The following is a 24,919-nucleotide window of genomic DNA, read 5'->3' as shown; positions in this document are numbered from 1 at the left end:
CGCGCGTGCACGACCAACCACCCCCGATCTCGCACACTTCGTCGCGCGCGTGCACGCGGCTCCGTGCTGACCCCTGCGAGCTCCTCCGACTCTTGCGCGCGACTGTGGAGCTTCTCGCTCACCTTCCAGCGTGCGGCGGCGCGCGGCGTTCAGGGCCGCTCGGACACCGCGTTACTCACACGGGTTCTACTGCAGAACCAGGACTGTGGTTCTCCCGGCAGGACCAGGACTATGTAGTCCCCCCCCCTCCCCCTTTAGAGCCAATGAGGTTCTGCAGAACCAGGAGTCAGAACCGGAAACAGTAGAACACAAGGATATAAACAGGAACCTGAACGCACCATCAGGTCATAAGAAATATGCTTTTTTTTAACCTGGAAACACAATATATTATTAATTTCCTCGATATTTCTCTTCATATCGATTACTTATGTTTGAAATGTTGTTTTGTTGCGCGTCACGTGTAAAAATCGCAGTTTGTAATTATTTTATTTTGCAATTTAAAACGTTTTTTTCCCCCTCTATCCTTCTTTAAAAAATTTCCCGACAAGCACTTGAAGGCCACACGGGATGTGTCCACTTTTTAAACTTTTCACATAGTGTGCTTTATAAAAAATATATAAATTATATATATTTACTATTATATTATAAAACATATATAATTATTATGTTATAATATATATAATTATATATATTTTTTCTTTTTTCGGTGTCGCTTCTCGACACAGAAAAGTGAGAAATTTAAAAGCTTTAAACTCCAGAAAACGTTTTAAAAATGTCTTGAAGATTCTCAAATCAAACCCAAATAAACATCAATAAACACATTAAAGACTTCCGAGTTATTCCAACATTTAGATTTGATAAATATTGTAATAAAAGCTACTAACGTGAGGATTTCCTGCCGTCACGCTTCTTTACTGCAGTTTTAAATCTTCCGGGGGACAAAAAAATTACAATTAAAACTGAATATTTGCGTTAAAAAGTTAAAACTTGTCACAGAACTGGTCTCTGGTTGTTTATACGTCTCCGCCGCCACCTGGTGGACAAACGGTGGAACTACAGCCGAGAGAAATTACAAGTACTTCGTTTCAAGCAGGTAATTTTACTCTACTTTATTACAATTTACACCATAAAACCTGAAAGTGAATAATTATAAATACCGGCATTACTTTGGTATTGTATTGTGTACTTGTACTTTGAGTACATTTCCTCGTATATTACATTTTACCCAATTATATAAATATTCATGATACTTTGTAAATACTCAGATAACTAAATAAGTAACGTTTTTGAGTATTTTACTGTTAAGAGTATCAGGTACTGGAAACTGGACGAGTACATTTATTCATACTCAAGTACTCTACTTGGTTACTTTTACATTTATTAGTAGTCGAATTAATATATTACAACAGCTCAGTGCTGTAGTTTTACATTTGTACTTTCAGGAGTACTTTTACTCATATCTAGGTACACTTTGAATTGGGGATACTTACACTAATTTTAAAGTAAGTCACAAATACTCGTTACTTAAGTAGTCAAAATATAAAAATTTAGTAAAATATAAAACTTTAGTTTTATATTTTACTTTAGAAGTTTTAAATGAAGAAGTAGTGACATTACAAATACTCAAATTACTGTAATCGGGATGCGTTTGTACTTGTGAAGTAATTTTACCCCTAATTAAGTCTGATTGAAAGCATGTAATCTACTCAGTTACTTTCAAGGACACACTTTATACTAGAAGTGTTAAAACTCGACTGTTGTTACGAGAAATGAGTATTTAGTTACTCCGAATCTAAACTGATTACAGTGAAATGATTTACTCTGATGAAAGTAATCCAACGTCAAGATACTAGTCAGAAAGTAACTAATACCGTTTGATGAAAGTACTTTTACCTAAAGAAGGTGAAGGAGAGTCGGAGCAGGAAGAACCGCTTCTGAGGAATGAAGTCAGACTGGACACACACACACACACACACACACACACACACACACACACACACACACACACACACACACACACACACACACACACACACTCGCAGACACACACACACTCGCGCGCACACACACCCCTCGCGCGCACACACACACCTCGCGCGCACACACACACATACACATATATACACCTACACTCTCGCACTCGCAGACACACACACACACTCGCGCATACACGCGCACACATACACACACACACACTCACACTCGCACACATACACACACACTCACACTCGCTCACACTCACACACGCCCACACACACACACACACACACACACACACTCGCGCGCACACACACACACACATATATACACATACACACTCGCACTCGCAGACACACACACACTCGCGCATACACTCACACACACTCGCACACATACACACACACACACACTCACACTCGCACACATACACACGCTCACACACACACACACACACACACACACACTCGCAGACACACACACACTCATTCACACACACACTCGCGCGCACACACACACTACACATATATACACCTACACACTCGCACTCGCAGACACACACACACTCATTCACACACACACTCGCGCACACACACACACTCGCACACATACACACACGCTCACACTCACGCTCACACACTCGCACACACACACACACGCTAACAAACCCAGCGGGAACAAAACCACGTGAAAATCAACTTAAAAAAAAAAAAAAAGTGAAAAAAATACACTGCAGGAGAAAGTGTGACACACACACACACTCACACACACACACACACACACACACTCACACTCACACTCACACTCACACTCACACTCACACTCACACTCACACACAGACACACACACACAAGCACTGTGTGTGTGTCCAGACAGTAACAGGATATAAAAACTCCACCGGCTCCTCTGATTGGCTGAAAACTTCAGTAAAACAAACAAACAAACAAGGTAAAACTAAACAAAACTGACAGAAACAAATAATTTTATTTTAAAAATATTCCACTGCTGATACGATACACTCATCATACTCATATATATTTGCATAAAGTTTTACTCTTAACATGATAATATTTAAAGTTTTGATACATTATTGTGGGGGGGGGGGGGGGTATCGACAGGGGCAACACTTTATTGTAGTGTCAAACAGAAAAGGGAAAAAAACCCACGAGAACGGATACGGACGAGTGTATTGGAGGAGGGTGTTGAGTGGGCGGGGCCAACGGTGAGGGGGCGGGGCCAGGGTGTTCTATTCTTGGCCTCATGTTACCGATCGGCTGTTTTGACCTATAAAACATTATTTTAAATAGAATTTCCTTCACAGACCAGATTTGTTGGAATCACTTTTTTTTTTTTTTTTTTTCCCACATTTTGTATTTATTTCGCAAATTTTTGTGAAATGTTTTGATTTTCGTTGAAACATCGTTTTTATTTGTGGCACATTTACAAAGTTAGAATTGAAACTTTACCACAAACACGTTTGTGTTTTTTCCCCCCGTTTGGCGCCCGGTGTCTCCCGGGGCAACTGTGGTCGCTGTAGTGTTTCGAAACGCCAGTTAGCCTCCGTGCTAACGTAGCTCGTGTGCTGCTGATCAGGAACAAACAGTATCTTATTCCACGGGGGATGGGGGATGGGGGAGGGTGGGGGGGGGGACCCTGTGACCCAGAACGTTAGCCTGCGTGCTAACCGTCCTCCAGAACGTTAGCCAGCTTGCTAACGGGGTTCTAGAGTGTTAGCCTGCGTGCCACCCGCCCTCCAGAACGTTAGCGAGCTTGCTAACGAGGTTCTGGAGTGCTAGCCTGCCTGCTAACCACCCTCCAGAATGTTAGCCAGCATGCTAACAGGGTTGTAGAGTGTTAGCCTGCGTGCTAACCACCCTCCAGAACGTTAGCCAGCGCGCTAACGGGGTTCTACAGCGTCAGACCGTGTTAGCCCGGCTTCCAGCGCGTCCCAGCCGGAGGCGCTAATGGCAGTGAAGAAGGCCTCCTCATGGAGGAGCGGTGGAGTCCCGAACCAGAACCGTTCTGGTCTCCCAAGACCTCGGCGTGCTCGAGGTCCGCAGCAGAGCCGCAGGTCTGGACAAGTCCTGGAGGAAGAAACGGCGGAAGTTCTGCACGTTCTCCCCCCCCCCCCCCCCGTGTGATCCTGCGTCTCCTTTACCGTGGTCCAAGTAGTACTTCAAGGTCCAGTACAGGTACCGTGACCTCTGGCCGTCTCTGCTGCAACCTGCAACGCTGGGCTGCGAGTGAAGAGTTGAAGGGGGGGGGGGGTCCAAGACGGTGCCATCTCCCAACGACCAGAAAACAAGGGCAACCGTTGGAAAACTATTGGAGAACCATTAAGGACCATTGAGGAACCAGTAGGGTCCATTGGAGGACCATTAGGAACCAGTAGGGTCCATTGAGGAACCAGTAGGGTCCATTGGAGGACCATTATGAACCAGTAGGGTCCATTGAGGAACCAGTAGGGTCCATTGGAGGACCATTATGAACCAGTAGGGTCCATTGAGGAACCATTGGACGGTTGAGTCGGTCCAGAGCTCAAATGTGTCATCAGGAGAACCCCAGCTGGAGGACTTGTGAAGTTCTGAGCCTCTCAGAAGAAGAAGAAGAAGAGAAAGAAGAAGACGACGAAGAAGCCCCAACATCTGGAAACGTCTCCGATGTTTTTAGTTTCAAAGGTCCAGCAGCTTTTATTCTCACGTGGATTTAAAGACCTCATAGGGTTCCTTGTGTCTTTGTGGAGTTGGAAGTGGTTGAGGTGTGGTCCAGGTAGGACCTCCAGGGGGTAGGGAGGGTAGGGAGGGTAGGGAGGGTGGGGGGGGGTTGCTGTACAGCGTCCAGCAGGGACACCCGGAGACGTCCCAGGAGGTTCTGGAGTCAAAGTCTGTGTGAGCCGGACGTCTCCAGAGCGGAACCTGCTCCGGGTGGGGGGAGGGGGGGTGGGGGTCTGGTCCTACGGGAGTTCGGTGTGTGGACGTCTGCACAGCCGGGGGACCGGTGGGGACGCGGCGCGGCGCGGCGGCGTCCTCACAGGGGCCAGGGCAGGTCGCTGAAGTCCACGGGGCCGCCCAGGCCGGCGTCCGCCTCCAGCAGAGACATGATGACCGCCATGGCCGCCTCGTCGTTGCTGGGACTGCTGGAGCCCGGCTCGTCCATGATGTCGATGCCCAGGTGGGAGTTGTCGCCTGCGGGGGAGGGGCGGACGTCAGGACAGGGGGACAGGAGGACACGGGGACACAGGGACACCTGGACGTGTGTGTGACTCACTCATGATGGACTGGTTGGAGTACGGGTAGCCCACGGAGTCCGGCCCGGGTAGGATCCCGGTGCTGGGAAGCTCAGGTGTGCCGCCATTCTGGATCTACACACACACACACACACACACAGGCGCACACACACACTTCAGTGTTTGAATCTTCACGCTCCTCATTGTTTTTAACAGGCGGTTTCTTATTTGTGTGCCGCCCCCTCTGACCAGCAGGGGGCGGCAGCGAGTCTCATCCAGCTCCAGGTTTCATTCATTTAGAACGGGCAGATGAAGAAGAGAAGAGAAAAGAAAAGAAAAGAAGAGATGAGAAGAAAAGAAGAGAAGAAAAGAGAAGAAGAGAAGAAAAGAAAAGATGAGAAGAAAAGAAGAAAAGAAAAGAAAAGAAGAAAAGAAAAGATGAGAAAAGAAAAGAAGAAAAGAAAAGATGAGAAGAAAAGAAAAGAAGAAAAGATAAGAAGAGAAGAAATGAAAAGATGACAAGAAAAGAAGAAAAGAAAAGAAGAAAAGAAAAGAAAAGAAGAAAAGAAAAGAAAAGAAAAGAAAAGAAAAGAAAAGAAAAGAAAAGAAAAGAAAAGAAAACGGGGCCATCTGATTGGCTGAGAGACAGGAAGTTGTCAAAAGTTCATCCCTTTACTGACCAAAACAACTGTTCAAACTGCTAATCTGAGGATTTGCCATTTAAATGTTTGATGAGAGACAACAGGGATTAGGATTAGGGTCGTTCGGGGTAGATTTTTTTACCTTCTTGCCGCCCGGAGAGCAGGTGTCGGGTGGAGGAGTGCTGGTGATGTTCAGAGGGCTGGAGCCACAGCTGGAGGGGGAGGAGCCTCGGATCCTGAAGGGGAGGGGCCAAAACCAGTGAGATTATTCAGATTATAGAGCATCTTCCTCCTCTGAAGTCAGATTATAGAGCATCTTCCACCGCTAACGTCAGATTATAGAGCATCTTCCGCCTCTAACACCAGATTATAGAGCATCTTCCTCCTCTGAAGTCAGATTATAGAGCATCTTCCTCCTCTAACATCCAGATTATAGAGCATATTCCTCCTCTAACATCAGATTATAGAGCATCTTCCTCCTCTAATACAGATTATAGAGCATCTTCCTCCTCTAATACAGATTATAGAGCATCTGCCTCCTCTGACACCAGATTATAGAGCATCTTCCTCCTCTAACATCCAGATTATAGAGCATATTCCTCCTCTAACATCAGATTATAGAGCATCTTCCTCCTCTAATACAGATTATAGAGCATCTTCCTCCTCTAATACAGATTATAGAGCATCTGCCTCCCCTGACACCAGATTATAGAGCATCTTCCTCGTCTAACACCAGATTATAGAGCATCTTCCTCCTCTAACACCAGATTATAGAGCATCTTCCTCCTCACCTCTGGATCTCCATCACTTCGTCGGCGATCATCCGTCCGATCTTCCCGGCTCCTGCTCGAGTCCCTCCAGGGATTCCCGGCACCGTCTGCAGCGCCCGCCGTCCTCCACCTGTCAGTCAAGAGGGGGACGGAGTTGATGGACGGCCATGACAAGACAGAAAGACAGACAGATAGACAGCCAGACAGACAGACGAGGACACTCACCCTCCGAGGTGAGGACACTGTCCATACTCTGAGGAGACGCTGCAGACTGAGGATAATCTGATCCCTCTATCATAGGACACCTGAGGGGGGGAGGGGGGGGGGGGGGTTAGTCCTATTGTCTTTTATTCAGTGAAATCACGAGGAGGACCAGCGGGTGGTGTATACGTACGAGACGACGGTGTTGGTGGACACGATGTACTCCACCTCCTTGGTCCAGGGGTTCATGAAGCTGAACCAGCGACTCCTCAGGGTGATGAAAGAGCCGTCTTTGATCTTGAACTTGTAACAGTTGGTGTTGATCTTCTCTCTCATCTGCAGCACTGAGGACAGACGGCAGGGGACAGGGGGACGTCAAGGGCTGTCTCTCTCCATCAGTCGCTATGTTTCTCTCTCTCTCTCTCTATAACTGTCTCTCTCTCTCTCCATCAGTCGCTCTGTCTCTCTCTCTCTCTGCATAACTGTCTCTCTCTCTCTCTCTCCATCAGTCGCTGTCTCTCTCTCTGTCTCTGCATAACTGTCTCTCTCTCTCCATCACTCGCTCTGTTTCTCTCTCTCCCTCCCTCCATCACTTGCTCTGTTTCTCTCTCTCTCTGTCACTCGCTCCGTTTCTCTCTCTCTCGCCCTCCGTCACTTGCTCTGTTTCTCTCTCTCTCTCTGTCACTCGCTCCGTTTCTCTCTCTCTCGCCCTCCGTCACTTGCTCTGTTTCTCTCTCGCTCTCCCTCCATCACTTGCTGTTTCTCTCTCTCGCTCTCTCTCCGTCACTCGCTCAGTTTCTCTCTCTCTGTCCCTCCATCACTCGCTCCGTTTCTCTGTCTCTCTCTATAACCGTCTCTCTGTCTCGTCACCGTTTCTCTACTTCTACGTCTCTACCTTCATTTGTCTCTCTTTGACTCTACCCCTCTCCCTGTACATCTCTCCATCACACACTCTGTTTCTCTCTCTCTCGCTACATCTCTCCTCCTCACTCCCTCCATCTCTACCCATCTACTGGTCCCCCCCCCCCTCCCTCCCTCCTCCTCCCTCCCTCTCTCACCTTGCCGGTGACACTCTGCGAGGTGTCCGATGTCGTCCTGATGAAAATATTCGTAGAAGGAAGTTCCCAGTAGCTCCTGGGGAAGGTAAGCTAGGATAGCTGTCGCTCTGCAGGGACACAGTGGAGAGTGAGACACTCTCTCACACACACACACACACACACTCACACACACTCTCATAAACACACACAGACACACACACACACACACACACACACACACACACACACTCTCATACTCTCACACGCACACACACACACACACGCACACACGCACACACACAGACTCAGACACACACGCACAGACTCAGACACACACACGCACAGACTCAGACACACACACACACACACACACACACACACACACACACACACTCTCACACTCTCACACACACACACACACACACACACACACACACACACACACACACACACACACACACACACACACACACACACACACACACACACACACACACACACACACACACACACACACACACACACACACACACACACACACACACACACACACACACACACACACACACACGCGCGCGCCCTCACCTCTGGTCCACGAAGACGAACTTGCCGTCGATGGCGTGCCGGGACACGTACTCGGTGGGTTTGACCCGGATGTCGGCCAGGCTGGGCTGGGGGACGATGTGGGGGTGCAGCCGGCCGATGGCCACCAGGCAGCTCAGGTTACAGCCCTCGTTGTCCGGCTCGTTGTCCTCGTCCAGGCCCATCTTGGTGGGGGGCCAGCTCTTCAGGTAGCCCGTGGAGTGGATGGTGCAGAAGCTCTTACGGTCTGCTGTATATAGCGGGGGAGGAGGGGGGAGGGGGGAGGGGTTATTAACGGAGACAAACAGCGGGGTGTCGTCCGCATACTGACAGACTCTCAGTTCTTTACAGGATTCGCATGAAGGCAGTTTAATCTAATAGACAATGAATCTTATGTTTTCCTTCCTAATGTTCGACGGTGGATTTATTAAATTAATACCTGCTGTGTCAGCAGATTTTCTCGTACAAACTTAATCTACAAAAAAAATAAAAAATAAGAGCGAGCTCAATCTGGTGTCAACTGGTCCTCTGAGGACTTAAATCTGAGACTTTCTCTTTTTAATGCAACAACAGAGGGAGAATGAAGTCATGAAATATTTAGTTTAACTATAAAAAAATTGAAGGTCCAACGTCCCGCTGGAGAAACACTGCAGAGAGCAACGAGGAAGATGCTCTATAATCTGGTGTTGGAGGAGGAAGATGCTCTATAATCTGACGTTAGAGGAGGAAGATGCTCTATAATATGATGTTAGAGGAGGAAGACGCTCTATAATCTGACGTTAGAGGAGGAAGACGCTCTATAATCTGACGTTAGAGGACGACGCTCTATAATCTGACGTTAGAGGAGGAAGACGCTCTATAATCTGACGTTAGAGGAGGACGACGCTCTATAATCTGACGTTAGAGGAGGAAGACGCTCTATAATCTGACGTTAGAGGGAAGACGCTCTATAATCTGACGTTAGAGGAGGAAGACGCTCTATAATCTGACGTTAGAGGAGGAAGACGCTCTATAATCTGACGTTAGAGGAGGAAGACGCTCTATAATCTGACGTTAGAGGAGGACGGCGCTCTATAATCTGACGTTAGAGGAGGAAGACGCTCTATAATCTGACGTTAGAGGAGGACGGCGCTCTATAATCTGACGTTAGAGGACGACGCTCTATAATCTGACGTCAGAGGAGGAAGACGCTCTATAATCTGACGTTAGAGGAGGACGGCACTCTATAATCTGACGTTAGAGGAGGAAGACGCTCTATAATCTGACGTTTAGAGGAGGAAGACGCTCTATAATCTGACGTTAGAGGAGGAAGACGCTCTATAATCTGACGTTTAGAGGAGGACGGCGCTCTATAATCTGACGTTAGAGGAGGAAGACGCTCTATAATCTGACGTTTAGAGGAGGACGGCGCTCTATAATCTGACGTTAGAGGAGGACGGCGCTCTATAATCTGACGTTAGAGGACGACGCTCTATAATCTGACGTCAGAGGAGGAAGACGCTCTATAATCTGACGTTAGAGGAGGACGGCACTCTATAATCTGACGTTAGAGGAGGAATACGCTCTATAATCTGACGTTAGAGGAGGAATACGCTCTATAATCTGACGTTAGAGGAGGAAGACGCTCTATAATCTGACGTTAGAGGAGGAAGACGCTCTATAATCTGACGTTAGAGGAGGAAGACGCTCTATAATCTGACGTTAGAGGAGGAAGACGCTCTACAATCTGACGTTAGAGAGGAGAAGACGCTCTATAATCTGACGTTAGAGGAGGAAGATGCTCTATAATCTGTACATAAGCAGGTAAAACGAGCTCCACCGACTCTCGACGACATCAACATAAACAACTTTCTGAAGTAGTCATTATATTATTACATTATATTTATTTTTCCACAAAACCCCGTCGGGTCCTGAAACAAAATGCGTCTCCAGACGTTTGGTTTAATCCCAGAAGGTGTTTGGATGTTTTCAGGTCGACTTCCCTGCTTGTGTAAGAGAGACGCTGTGGAGTGAACTGAGCTGTGCTTCCTGCTGTAATGACGGGAACAGGCCTGGAGGGGGCAGCAGGGGTGGGGGGGGGGGCGGGGGGCAGTACCTTTCTTCTTGGAGCAGGTGGACGGGAAGTCTTTGTCCTCCACCTTGACGGAGGGCCGGTTGCACTTCATCCTGCAGAAGAAGGAGCGCCGGGCGCCGGAGCAGAGGCGGGACGGGCCGGGCGTGATGTCCGTCTTCACGGGGAGACCGGCTGTGGACGTCACACACGTCAGGTCACAACTCAGCGCTCTGGAAGGTTCCGTGTCCCCCCCAAGAGGTGTCGTCCCGGAGGACGGAGGGGGGGGACGTGGACCGTGTCACTCACTTTTAGCGTCGATGAGACGCTCGCGAGGAGCCGTGTCCGAGGAAGACAGCTGCTCTTTGACCTTCGCTATGTCCTTGGGGTGAAGGTAGTCAAACAGACTCTGACCAATCAGGTCGTTCTGCAGGGGGAGAGAGAGGGAGAGAGAGAGGGAGGGGGGGGGGGAGAGGGAGAGAGGGAGGGGGGGAGAGAGAGAGAGAGAGGAGGGAGAGAGAGAGAGGGAGAGAGAGAGAGAGGGAGAGAGAGAGAGAGAAAGAGAGAGAGAGAGAGAGGGAGGGAGAGAGAGGGGGGGCGAGAGAGGGGGGGCGAGAGAGGGGGGGCGAGAGAGGGGGGGCGAGAGTGGGGGGCGAGAGAGGGGGGCGAGAAGAGAGAGAGAGAGGGGGGAGGGAGGGAGAGAGAGAGAGAGAGGGAGACAGAGAGAGACAGACACACAGAGAGAGAGAAGCAGAAAAAGAGAAAGAAGCAGAAAAAGAGAGGGAGAGGGAGAGAAAGAGAGAAAATTATCATCACTCCTTCGTATATAAAAAACTACTTAAATAAAGTTTAATAAAAAATGTTAGAAACATCAGAGATCATCAAGTCTTTCTCTCTCTCCGTCCGTTTCTTTAAACCTCGTCTCTCCCTCCATTTCTTTAAACCTCGTCTCTCCGTCCATTTCTTTAAACCTCGTCTCTCCCTCCATTTCTTTAAACCTCGTCTCTCCCTCTATTTCTTTAAACCTCGTCTCTCCATCCATTTCTTTAAACCTCGTCTCTCCCTCCATTTCTTTAAACCTCGTCTCTCCCTCCATTTCTTTAAACCTCGTCTCTCCCTCCATTTCTTTAAACCTCGTCTCTCCCTCCATTTCTTTAAACCTCGTCTCTCCCTCCATTTCTTTAAACCTCGTCTCTCCCTCCATTTCTTTAAACCTCGTCTCTCCATCCATTTCTTTAAACTTCGTCTCTCCAGGTTGGATGAAAACTGGCCTTTGAAGTATTTCTTGATCTCCTTTCAGAAACTGTTTCTGACTCGGAGCCATTAAACCCTGAACTTCTCACGTCGGCACCTCCACCCTCCACGCCTCAGATGACCTTTGACCTTTGACCCCGGCAGCTTCCCACTCACCTGACTGTAGTTGAGGATCTTGTAGACGGATTCAGAAACGAAGAGGATCTTCCCGCGATCGCAGCCGACCACGAACAGGAAGCCGTCGGCAGCCTGCCGTCGCAACACGAGCAGGAAAATTTAAAATAAAAAAGTGGGATTATTACAGATTACGGCGGCGGGAGCTGGAGGTGAAAAGGACAAACTGGACTCACTCGTAGTATCAAGTGTTTGAGCTCGTCGTCGGAGAGGAAGGAAGGTTTGTAGTTGGCTTCAGTGTAGGGGTTGGCTGCACCTGCAACACAACGACACAACCACACCCGGTGAACAACAGACCAGACCACCAACATCTGGAATCACACCTGGAACCAGTCCGGTTAAAAACTGTTCTCTCTTTCATTCATTCAATATTCTTTCTTTTCCTCCTTGTTTCGTCTCCATTCTGTCGCCTCCTGTTGTAAAAACCTCTAGAATTTAGATCTAAGGCACAAAGGCTTCAAACAGATATGGTAATATGGTTACTTTTTTTTTTTTTTTTTTTTTTTACATTTTTTAATTTAAATAATTGTTTTTAAATTTTTAAATTAAAAAAATTGTATCACAAATTTTTTCAATTTATTTTTTTTAATTTCCTCTTTCATTATTATTATTATTATTATTACCACCACCATTAATGTTATTTCATTATTACATCATATTTTTTCTCCATCCGCACACTTTCTTTCTTTCATCTTGTATGTTGCAAAGCAAAAAAAAAAAACATCAAAGAAATGCCCAACCTGGCAACACTGACCCGTGTTGCCAGGTTGGGCGGGCCTCCCCAGTGTGTGCCTTCACGGGGCGTTCTTTTCTACGCATTATGTAATAATGGTGATCTAGAGCACCAAAGCTAAAAACACAATTTATAAGATGGTTACTTTTTTAAAATTTGTATTAAAATTTTTCTCTCAATTTATTTATTTTTATTTCCTCTTTCATTATTATTATCATCACCACATTAATGTTATTTCATTATTATATCATATTTTTCTCCATCCACACACAGACACTTTCTTTCTTTCATCTTGTATGTTACAAAGCAAAAAAAAAAAAAAACATCAAAGAAATGCCCAACCTGGCAACACTGACCTGCGTTGCCAGGTTGGGCGGGGCCTCCCCAGTGTGTGCCTTCCCGGGGGCGTTCTTTTCTACGCATTACGCAATAATGGTGAAACGTGTAATGATGTCATAAAGGTTCACCTCGTTATGCAACAATGTTGCATTTCTGCCATAATCTGCCACATTTTGGAACAACTTGTTACATAAAGCAACAAAACGTGGACGTTCCGCTTTGTTGTTTTAACTAAAAAGTATTAACTTTATGCATTTTGTAGTAAATTCTGCCCTTTGGTCCGTAGACGTGTTTAATAATGACGAAACTGATGTAGAACGCAGGTTCTAGATCAGGTGCAACTTTTAAAATCAGCTGCCAGTGTGTGTGTTTTTTTTTTTTTATATTTAAAATAACCAGTTTTCCCAGCAGCCCGTTTCCTGCTTCTTGAGCAAATTAAACCAGATTGTAACTGAAACCACTTTGTTAGTGTGAATTTAATCATTTAACCTGCGTTTTGTAACAACTGCTGTAATATGTAACAACTTTATTACAAAACGCTACGCTGTTACATAACGAGGTGGAAAAGTATGACAATATTCCACCGTTATTTTTTGGTTATTTTAACGTCGTTTGGGCTGAAACAGGAAGTCAGATCTGGCAACCCGGGCGCCCTGCATATAACTCCAGTAGTAGTGGTGGTGGTGGTGGGGGTTTGTGTGAGCGGCGGCTGCAGTGACCTCTGACCTCGGAGCGTCTTCATGTGCTGCACCGCCATGCGCAGCACCGTCAGCTTGTCCAGCTTGCGGGACATGGCGTTGCAGGTGGGGACCAGCGACGCCAGCTCGTCGATGAAGCTGTTCATCTTGTCCCGGCGCCGCTTCTCGATCTGACTGTGGGCCTCTCTGTGGGGGGGGGGGGGGGGGGGGGGGGGGGGGACAAGTCCAGGGTTAGTCCCGGGGGACGAGGGACAGTCCTTCACGCCTCAGACGGGTGAAGTTACACAGTGAGAAACACAGAGGGAGTTCATACCTGGCGTTTTTAATCCGGCCCTGCTGGTCACTGGAAGAGAAACACAAGATTATTAGATTTACTGTGGTGGAGAGGAAGAGGAGGAGGAGGAGGATGAAGAGGAAGAGGAGGAGGAAGAGGAAGAGGAGGAGGAAGAGGAAGAGCAAGAGGAAGAGCAAGAGCAAGAGGAAGAGGAAGAGGAAGAGGAAGAGGAAGAGGAAGAGGAAGAGGAAGAGGAGGAGGGGGGATGAAGAGGAAGAGGAGGAGGAGGAGGATGAAGAGGAAGAGGAGGAGGAGGAGGAGGATGAAGAGGGGGATGAAGAGGAGGAGGAGGAAGAGGAGGATGAAGAGGAGGATGACGAGGAGGGGAGGAAGAGGGGTATAAAGAGGAGGAGGAGGATGAAGAGGAGGAGGAGGATGAAGAGGAGGAGGAGGAGGAGGATGAAGAGGAGGAGGAGGATGAAGAGGAGGAGGAGGATGAAGAGGAGGAGGAGGAGGAGGATGAAGAGGAGGAGGAGGATAAAGAGGAGGAGGAGGATGAAGAGGAGGAGGAGGATGAAGAGGAGGAGGAGGATGAAGAGGAGGAGGAGAATGAAGAGGAGGGGAGGAGGAGGAAGAGGAAGAGGAGGAGGAGGAGGATGAAGAGGAGGATGAAGAGGAGGATGAAGAGGAGGATGAAGAGGAGGATGAAGAGGAGGATGAGTCTTACCCGCCCAGCTTGTCCTTGTCCAGGTCCATGTCACTGGAAGAGCAACACACACATTCAGAGGCCTGACAGTCAGTGTGTGTGTGTGTGTGTGTGTGTGTGTGTGTGTGTGTGTGTGTGTGTGTGTGTGTGTGTGTGTGTGTGTGTGTGTGTGTGTGATAACTCACTCGAATGAGAACCCATCGATCCTGCAAAGAGAAAACAAATGATTGATGAAAAAAGGGGTGAAACGTATGGAGAGAGTTTCAAAATAAAAGCTCCAGATTAACACAACAAAAACTCATTGTTGTTGTAATGATTTTTTTTTACATTATTTTTCCCCTCATTATTATGAGTAGCATCATTATTTCATTGTCTTTTAATTGTAAAAATGTTCAAAATATAAATTTTCTTTTAGTCTTTAAGGAGAAAATTTTTAATTCAGAGGAAGATTTAATCTACAACCAGGAATAATTCAAATAAATCTAAGTTGATGTTCATGATCAACGTATTTCTGCCAAATCACAATATTGACGCCACTTTAGAGGAATAAAGGAAGTAATGAAATAATAAAGACTGGTCCAGTGTTAATCTGGGAATAAAGGCTGGTCCCGTGTTAATCTGGGAATAAAGACTGGTCCTGTGTTAAAAAGACTGGTCCTGTTAATCTGGGAATAAAGCCTGGACCCGTGTTAATCTGGGAATAAAGACCGGTCCCGTGTTAATCTGGGAATAAATACTGGTCCCGTGTTAAAAAGACTGGTCCTGTTAATCTGGGAATAAAGCCTGGTCCCGTGTTAATCTGGGAATAAAGACCGGTCCCGTGTTAATCTGGGAATAAAGACTGGTCCCGTGTTAAAAAGACTGGTCCTGTTAATCTGGGAATAAAGCCTGGTCCCGTGTTAATCTGGGAATAAAGCCTGGTCCCGTGTTAATCTGGGAATAAAGGCTGGTCCCGTGTTAATCTGGGAATAAAGACTGGTCCCGTGTTAATCTGGGAATAAAGGCTGGTCCCGTGTTAATCTGGGAATAAAGACTGGTCCCGTGTTAATCTGGGAATAAAGACTGGTCCCGTGTTAATCTGGGAATAAAGACTGGTCCCGTGTTAATCTGGGAATAAAGGCTGGTCCCGTGTTAATCTTGGAATAAAGGCTGGTCCCGTGTTAATAAAGACTGGTCCTGTTAATCTGGGAATAAAGACTGGTCCCTTGCTAATCTGGGAACAGGGAGAGATTAGAGGGAGTCTCACTGGTAGTCTGTGGTGCTGCCCTTCCTCTTGCGGGTGTAGTCCATGCCGGGGGTGCTGATGGTGCTGGAGATGAGGTCGGTGGAGCTGGGGGACATGAAGTCGGTCATGGTAGACGAGATGTCCATCCTTTGGTCGGCCATCAGGTCATCTGAGCAGCAGATTTATGTCTTTAGTTTACATCATTCATTCATTCATTCATTCATTTGATCTATTCAAGAATCAAATCTGGCTAAAACTGCTAAATCCGGAAAATAATTTGAAGTTTTGAATCCAGACAGTTGTAGAATGTGGTAGTTTTGTATTTTAATCTGTATTTAATCTGAACTGAAAATCAAAAACAAACCCAAAAAAAATCCCGACACCTGATCTGAATCCATGAAAAATCTTTTCTTGATTCCTTTTGAATCGAGTCGCACCAATAATGTATTTGATGTAAATTCATGCAGATTGTTTTTTTTTTTTTTTTTTAATGAATCGGTTTAAAGTCCCAGTGAAATGTAACACACTACTTTGAAAAAAAAAAAACGATATTTGTGGTTCTACTTGTAAGGTTCCTCCGACTCTGCCCCACCACTGTTGTCGCATAACAAAGTTATTTGAATTTTGAATCTGCAGCCGAGGAAGTCGGGGGGAATCCTTCTTCTTCGTGGGCGGAGCCTATGTGTGACATCACGAGTTGTGCAGATCTCGATCTGTTGTGTTTCTATTGGCTTGTTTCCCTCTTAAATATCGAAGTTTTAACAGTGTTTTGAAGTTATAGTCGGCGTTTTATGAGCCTTGACGAAAGATTGAGCCTAGCGGGAGCTGCAGCTAGCGGGAGCTGCAGCTAGCGCGAGCCGCGAGCTCGGGTGGCTAGCGGGAGCCTCGCGTGACCCGTTCTGTGTCTTCTTCATCAATCACTGGGTTTGAAATGACGATGATGATGAAATATGGTTAAATTCAGCCTCTTCGTGGTCAAAACTCTGATCCTCCATAATGTAAACACAACTTGGGCGTGTGCACAACTTGTGACGTCACTCTGTTATTGTCAGAAGCTCCGCCCAGCAGAGGAAATAGCGCCGTTTATCGGCTATTTTCTCGCAGATTGCCGTGTTTTAACATTTTACCCTTCGACCAGTTAGCATAAAAAATGTCCCTAGAAGCGACACCAGAGTGTTTTGGAGGTTAAATCTTCATTTCACTGGGACTTTAAATCAAAGAGAAGAATCCAGACTCACCACAGATGTTCATCACAGCCTCTGTGTTAAAATCATCTCCTTCCATCCACTCTGGAGCCTCGACTGTGAAACAAACAACAAACAACAAACACACCTCATCAACTCCACGTTCCAGATGGAAGCGGCGGCGGCGGCGGCGTTCAGCCTCATGGATTATTTAAGCCTCTGATTGGCTGCTTAATTAAAAAAACGGGGAGAAACGACGGGCGCAGCTCATAAAATATCCAGGATTTAACCCTTCGCCTGCCTGATCCAAACACTTCAAGCTGGGGAATATGAACGAGGGAACAAACGTAGAATCGTTCACCAGGAGGCAGAGAAGCGACGATGCTAAATGCTAAATGCTAACCTCCCAAGTCGTGGGGAGTAAAGAGCTGTTAAAATGGGGAGTTCTTTCAGATTAAAGTCTCCAGATGTGGCTCGTGGACGAGATTTGACTCCCGCTGGAGGCGGAGCCCGAGCTGGACGGGCGGCGGTTGGATTACCTGGATTGGAAACTGGAAGAGGCCTGGTGACCCGGGCCCGTAGATCCGGATTGGTGTGGTCTCTGGTCTCTGGTCTCTGGTCTCTGGTCTCTGGTCTGGGTGGGTTTCAGGCTGGCCTGGTTGGGACGGTCCGATGTGGTCCCGACTGGATCCGGTCCTCAAGCAGTTCGTCTTCCTCTGTAACAAAAAAAAACAAAACAAAAAGACACGAAGCTCGTCAGTCGGATCTTCCATCTGTCGTTTCGCCGTCGCCGCGGCAACGCCTGCAGCTGCAGACGTTCCAGCTCTTCATGAACGCCCAACTTAAAAGGCTTAAAAGACTTTCTCCGGAACAGTCGCCGGCTTTTCACCCTCGTAATTCCATAAACGTAATGAAATCAGTGGGAAACACAAACTCCAAACACTCATTTTACAATTTGGAGCCGAAAACCACTAATGTGAAGTTTTCTTTAGGGAAAATGACGACGTGATGAGTCACTGGACCGCAGCTGTGCAACATGGAGAGGAGGAGGAGGAGGAGGAGGAGCAGGAGGAGGGAGGAGGGAGGAGGGAGGAGGAGGAGAAGGGAGGAGGGGGAGGAAGAGGAGGAGGGGAGAGGAAGAGGAGCAGGAGGAGGAGGAGGAGGAACAGGAGGAGGAGGAGAAGGAGGAAGAGGGGGAGGAGGAGAAGGAGGAAGAGGGGGAGGAGGAGGAGGAGGAAGAGGAGGAGGAGAAGGAGGAGGAGGAGGGGGGAAGAGGGGTAGGAGGAGGAGGAGGAGGAGGAGGGGAGGGGAGGAAGAGGGGGAGGAGGAGGAGAGGGAGGAGGAGGAGGAGGAACAGGAGGAGGAGGAGAAGGAGGAAGAGGGGGAGGAGGAGGAGGAGGAGGAAGAGAGTAGGAAGAGGAGGAGGAGGAGGGGGGAAGAGGGGTAGGAGGAGGAGAAGGAGGAGGAAGAGGGGGAGGAGGAGAAGGAGGAGGAGGAGGGGGGAAGAGGGGGAGGAGGGGGGAAGAGGGGGAAGAGGGGGAGGAGGAGGGAAGAGGGGAGGAGGAGGAGGAGAGGAGAGGAGGAGCAGCAGAGCTCCAGGCAGACAGAGACCCTCGGTGTTCCACCAGAGGAACCGATCAGCAGTTAAACTAGGTCACAGTCTGTTTCCCTCCTGAGAGTCTGAGTCAGCAGAACCTTTCATCCACTTTGTTCTACACCCACTCACATCTGCCCCTCAACACGCTCACATCTGCCCCCGAACACACTCACATCTGCCCCCGAACACACTCACATCTGCCCCCTCAACACACTCACATCTGCCCCTCAACACACTCACATCTGCCCCTCAACACGCTCACATCTGCCCCTCAACACGCTCACATCTGCCCCTCAACACACTCACATCTGCCCCTCAACACGCTCACATCTGCCCCCTGAACACAGACCCATCTGCCCCTCAACACACTCCCATCTGCCCCTGAACACGCTCACATCTGCCCCTCAACACGCTCACATCTGCCCCTCAACACACTCACATCTGCCCCTCAACACGCTCACATCTGCCCCCTGAACACAGACCCATCTGCCCCTCAACACACTCGCATCTGCCCCTCAACACACTCACATCTGCCCATCAACACACTCACATCTGCCCCCTGAACACAGACCCATCTGCCCCTCAACACACCCACAAATCATCATTAGAGGAGTTAAGTGTCGTCACTCGCCTCACCTGTGTTTAGTTTTAAAAGCTCCTCGTCTGGAGATGATCTGTCATTTAGAAACTGTGTCAACAATGAGTCACATCTGGAGGCTCATCATAACCACGTTGTCTTAAAACTAACCTCACGCCCTCTAAACTAACCTCACGCCCTCCACACTAACCTCACGCCCTCTAGACTAACCTCACACCCTCTAAACTAACCTCACGCCCTCCAGACTAACCTCACGCCCTCTAAACTAACCTCACGCCCTCCACACTAACCTCACGCCCTCTAAACTAACCTCACGCCCTCCAGACTAACCTCACACCCTCCACACTAACCTCACACCCTCTAGACTAACCTCATGCCCTCCACACTAACCTCACGCCCTCTAAACTAACCTCACGCCCTCCACACTAACCTCACGCCCTCCACACTAACCTCACGCCCTCCACACTAACCTCACGCCCTCCACACTAACCTCACGCCCTCCACACTAACCTCACGCCCTCCACACTAACCTCACGCCCTCCACACTAACCTCACGCCCTCCACACTAACCTCACGCCCTCCACACTAACCTCACGCCCTCCACACTAACCTCACGCCCTCCACACTAACCTCACGCCCTCCACACTAACCTCACACCCTCTAGACTAACCTCACGCCCTCCACACTAACCTCACGCCCTCCACACTAACCTCACGCCCTCCACACTAACCTCACGCCCTCCACACTAACCTCACGCCCTCCACACTAACCTCACGCCCTCCACACTAACCTCACGCCCTCCACACTAACCTCACGCCCTCCACACTAACCTCACACCCTCCACACTAACCTCACGCCCTCCACACTAACCTCACGCCCTCCACACTAACCTCACGCCCTCCAGACTAACCTCACACCCTCTAGACTAACCTCACACCCTCTAGACTAACCTCACGCCCTCCACACTAACCTCACACCCTCCACACTAACCTCACGCCCTCCACACTAACCTCACGCCCTCCACACTAACCTCACGCCCTCCAGACTAACCTCACACCCTCTAGACTAACCTCACACCCTCTAGACTAACCTCACGTCCTCCACGCTAACCTCACACCCTCTAGACTAACCTCACACCCTCCACACTAACCTCACGCCCTCCACACTAACCTCACAAACTAACCTTTACGCCCCGCAGACTAACCTCACGCTCTTTCTATTAACTGTAGAAAGGACGGAGTGGCTCTTTCACAATAAAGGCCACATTTACACAAACTGGGTTTTTAGAAAACCTGGTATTTTCCATCTACGTCAACAAAAACAAACCAGACCCACATCTCCACCCGGTTCTTCAGAGCTCCTCTGATCAGCCAGCCCTGTAGGGGGCAGTGTAACGAGAAGCATGAAGCCATGACAGCCAATCAGAACCCTGAAACTAACATGACATCACACATTGAACCGTTAATCTCCGCCGACCCGCCTTCAGACATAAAAAATGTAAACACAGAGTTTTTCCCTAAATCTCCACTTTGGCCGGAGCTTGAAAGAATCCTGGTGTGGAGACTCGTACCTCAAACTCAAACCACCACCGTTGTTTTGTAAACAAGCAAGTGTAAACGAGGCGTAGCTGAGCCGTAACGTGCCGCCGAGTGACGACTTCAACTCTCTGGACCGGAGCAGCGAGTAATCAGAGTACAGCGAGGCGAGGCGGGAACAGAGAGCCGGTAAATGTGAGAGCTTCAGAAGCAGGTCGGTCAGCCGGGCGATTCTTCACACTACGAAGCGTACAGGATGCCGTCACACGTCCCGGCTCTGACTTGTAGTATTCCCCATTTTTTTTTGCAGGATTTGTTTGTTTAAATTTTTGTAGAAAATGAAGCTTTACATGTCAAGTTGGTGTCTGGATGCATTTTGTACCACGTGGCAGTAAAACGTCGAGAGAAAAACCGTGAGTCTCGGAAGGAACTGTGGTTCTGGATGGGATTCGCCAGGCGTTCCTGAACAAAACTTCGTGATCAGGTTCAGGTTCCCGCTCAAGCCCGGGCTCCGAGGTCAGGAAGGTTCAGGTTGACGTGTTTTTTTTAAAACGTTCGAGGCGGAACCGCGTGGAAAACGGGTCGATGACAAAGCCCTGGAACTGGGGCAAAGGTAATTTAGGTTTGGGGGCAATTAAGGACCACACCTTGGAAGGAGTTGAGATACGGGGAGGGAAATCTCACCGCGGGAGACGAACCGACGTCTCCAAACTCTGAGGAAGTCACTCGAGCCGGACGGATTTTAGAAATATGGAGGCAGAAACACAACAGAGAGGAGACCAATGATAAGAAGTTCAGCTTCTCACGACAGGTCTGATAAACTTTCATGACGCAGTTTTGCAAACCAATAAAAATCCCGGTTGAGCGTTTCCTCGTCGCTCCACTTATTTAAAAACAAAACAAGGGACTAATGACGAGAACGGTTCCCTCTGTCATTTACTCAAACGTCAGCAAATCACTGTACTTACATCCTGAACACAGTCTTTTCTCGCGTTTTTACAAAAGAACTGAAAAAAAGGAACCGAATATACAACGTGGGACGTGTAAAAGACGCCGTCTTCTGATGGAGACACTGAACAGAGGACGACAGTTTAGGGGGGGAAACTATGTGAAACGTTGGGCGGCGCCACACAGAGTCCAATGACTCCGATCAGTAGGGTCAACGTAGCAAAAAAACCCAAACAAACACTGATTTTTAACCAATTTGACAGGGTTTAGGGTCAGGATTTAGGTATAGGGCTAGGGTTTAGGGTAAGGGTAAGGGTTTAGGGTTAGGGTTAGGGTTTAGGGCAAGGGTTTAGGGTTAGGGTTAGGGTTTAGGGTAAGGGTTAGGGTTTAGGGTCAGGGATAGGGTTAGGATTTAGGGTCAGGGTCAGGGTTAGGGTCAGGGTCAGACCGTTAATGCGACTTCCCGTTTCACCGACAAGAGAATCTCAACCTTTACGAGGCGAAGGAGTGAAGACGGCCGGCGAGAGAACCGGAGGGGGAACCCACAGCAGACCCACACTGGACGAGTGGACAGTCTGCATCTCCGTCTCCGTCTCCGTCTCGTCCTCCCGATCGGGTCAGAACTTACATCCGACGATCCACCGGCCCGATACGCAGACGACCTGCGTCAGTCCGCCGCCGTTTCATAACACCGGCTTCAACTAAGAGGAGGACGACGCTACGACTCCTTGTGTCCGGGGTCCAACGGACTCGGGGGACCATCAGTGCGTCTCCGGGCGAATCTGGCCTACAAGTAAAAGTCCACGTTCCCGGGACGGGCGACCTTCGCACTACCCGCATTAGCCAACGCCGCGGTTCCTTACAGAAAACGGCGGGTTTGTCAAACCGATAGCGAACGGTGGCACTGCTGAGTCATCGCAACACACTTCTGTTATCTCAACTCCTGATAAGAACCCGGGCGGAGGTTTCTGCCCGACGGGAACACCTGGGGCTACGTTCGCTAAACGCTCCGTCTCCGTGGAAACGGGGAGAATGCGCTGCCGGTCTGCGTTTGAAAACAAAACGTCACGCCGGTCCAATTCATGCTGACTGTCATGTTTGAACAAAAAAAATATAGATAAAATTAAGAAATGAAGCCATGAGACGGTTTTCAATAAGTCTCAATAGTGGAAATATTCATCTAGTAGTTTTTAAATCAACGTGTTTAATCATCCTGGTATTTCCTATGGTAGTTTCTCGCTTGATATTTCCCCCGGTAGTTTCCATCATTCTGATATTTCATCTGGTAGTTTCTATCATCCTGATATTTCCTCTGGGAGTTTGTATCCTGATATTTCCCCTGGTAGTTTCTATCATTCTGATATTTCATCTGGTAGTTTCCATCACCCTGATATTTCCCCTGGTAGTTTGTATCCTGATATTTCCCCTGGTAGTTGCCATCACGCTGATATTTCCTGTGGTAGTTAGTATCCTGATATTTTCCCTGGTAGTTTCCATCATCCTGATATTACATCTGGCAGTTTGTATCTTGATATTTCCCCTGGTAGTTTCCATCACCCTGATATTTCCCCTGGTAGTTTCCATCACCCTGATATTTCATCTGGTAGTTTCTATCATCCTGATATTAAATCTGGTAGTTTGTATCCTGATATTTCCCCTGGTAGTTTCCATCAACCTGATATTTCCCCTGGTAGTTGCCATCACCCTGATATTTCATCTGGTAGTTTGTATCCTTGATATTTCCCCTGGTAGTTTCTATCATTCTGATATTTCATCTGGTAGTTTCCATCACCCTGATATTTCCCCTGGTAGTTTGTATCCTGATATTTCCCCTGGTAGTTGCCATCACGCTGATATTTCCTGTGGTAGTTAGTATCCTGATATTTTCCCTGGTAGTTTCCATCACCCTGATATTTCATCTGGTAGTTTCTATCATCCCGATATTAAATCTGGTAGTTTCTATCATCCTGACATTAAATCTGGTAGTTTGTGTCCTGATATTCACCCTGGTAGTTCGTGTCCTCCTGATCTAGTTCCTGTCCCGGTGCAGACTGGCTCCAGTCACTGTGACCATGTTGCATAACTCAGGTTTGGAACCGGGGTAACAGGAGAACGAGTTACCCGGGCAGGATGGAGATGCTGTCGAAGAACCAGTGCTGGACGTCTGGATGTCCTCCTCCTCCACCTCCTCCACCCCCCGCCCCCCCTCTCAGGCCTGTTTACATTGCTCGCCTGTTAGCATCGCTCTCCGTCCGGGTCACGTTCGGCCACCGCTCTCTCCAGCCCCGGCGCACCGGCCCTCAGCTGAGCCCCGGGGGGCCCGCGAGCGGCTCCCCGGTCCCGGCTGACGGCGCTTCACCCCGCGGGCCCGACGCGAGCACGCGCGCGCACAAGGTGTTTTCTCCTCCGTCCCTCCGCCCGGTGGCTAATATTAGCCTCCAGCCGAGGAGCCCTCATCCTCCTCGGCTCCCGAACCACACGGACACCGCGCAAGCGGAACGTCGACGGCATCCATTCGGGGTGTGAAATAGAAACCCGGCGACGGGCGGTCGGTACTCACAGCAGCCGGGGTGTCGGTGTCGCCATTGGAAGTCGCTTTTAACGCCACAGAAACAGCAGAGTGACATAAACCAGTCGGTGACCCACTTTCTCTCCGTCATGCCCGTCGGACCACTAACCTAGTTTCTCAGCCAATCGGCGCCGCGGTACACTGGGAGCTGTCTGCTCGGCCAATCGATGCGCGGCGCAGCCCGGGGAACGATGACGGACGTGAGAGCGGACCAATCAGAGCGGGTGTTTGTCGGAATGCAGAGGCGGGCCGTGTGTTCTTGTTGAGAACAGCGTGTGCGGAGAGCTTACGGCACGAGCACAAGAAAAAAAAGAAAAAAAAAAAAGGGTTACAGCACGAACACGAAAAAAAGAAAAAAAAAAAAGGTTACAGCATGAGGGGGAAAAAAGAAAAAAGCTAGAACATGAGCAAAAAAAAGGAAAAAAATATAGAACGTGAGAAAATAAAATAAAAATATAGAACATCAGCAAAAAAAATAAGAAAAAATATAGAACATGAGAAAAAATACAAAAGGAAAATATAGAGCGTGAGAAAAAAAATGACAAAAGCGAGAACATGAGCAAAATAATATGAAAAAAGTTTTGACAGTTACATCAAATTA

At 48.3% G+C, this 24,919-nt stretch overlaps 1 protein-coding gene across 1 annotated transcript; it reads right to left on the bottom strand.

Moving 5' to 3' along the window:
• Positions 1-2,986: 2,986 nt before the first annotated feature.
• Positions 2,987-24,414, bottom strand: bmal1a (basic helix-loop-helix ARNT like 1a). Its single transcript, XM_080504519.1, has 20 exons — positions 24,310-24,414; positions 17,611-17,787; positions 17,126-17,188; positions 15,909-16,056; positions 14,848-14,868; positions 14,684-14,716; positions 13,996-14,025; positions 13,711-13,868; positions 12,089-12,168; positions 11,895-11,987; positions 10,794-10,911; positions 10,530-10,679; positions 8,438-8,684; positions 7,874-7,980; positions 7,009-7,159; positions 6,840-6,919; positions 6,636-6,744; positions 5,987-6,080; positions 5,245-5,338; positions 2,987-5,162 (listed from the first exon to the last, which is right to left on the bottom strand). The coding sequence occupies exons 3-20, from the start codon at positions 17,169-17,171 to the stop codon at positions 5,005-5,007; spliced, it is 1,917 nt and encodes a 638-aa protein (XP_080360645.1). The 5' UTR covers positions 17,172-17,188; positions 17,611-17,787; positions 24,310-24,414; the 3' UTR covers positions 2,987-5,004.
• Positions 24,415-24,919: the final 505 nt, after the last annotated feature.

This window comes from Blennius ocellaris, assembly GCF_963422515.1.
Source record: "Blennius ocellaris genome assembly, chromosome: 11".
Classification (NCBI taxonomy): Eukaryota; Metazoa; Chordata; class Actinopteri; order Blenniiformes; family Blenniidae; genus Blennius; species Blennius ocellaris.
Note: the sequence above shows the minus strand (reverse complement) of the source record. Positions and strands in the feature narration are given on the sequence as shown.

Excerpts from the sequence above, each read along its gene's own strand:
- bmal1a (XM_080504519.1), bottom strand. The coding sequence starts at position 17,171 with ATGGAAGGAGATGATTTTAACACAGAGGCTGTGATGAACATCTGTG. Across the intron at positions 14,717-14,847 it reads ATCGATGGGTTCTCATTCGA|TGACATGGACCTGGACAAGG; the intron begins GTGAGTTATCAC and ends TTGCTCTTCCAG. Across the intron at positions 6,081-6,635 it reads GAAGTGATGGAGATCCAGAG|GATCCGAGGCTCCTCCCCCT; the intron begins GTGAGGAGGAAG and ends CCTCCCCTTCAG.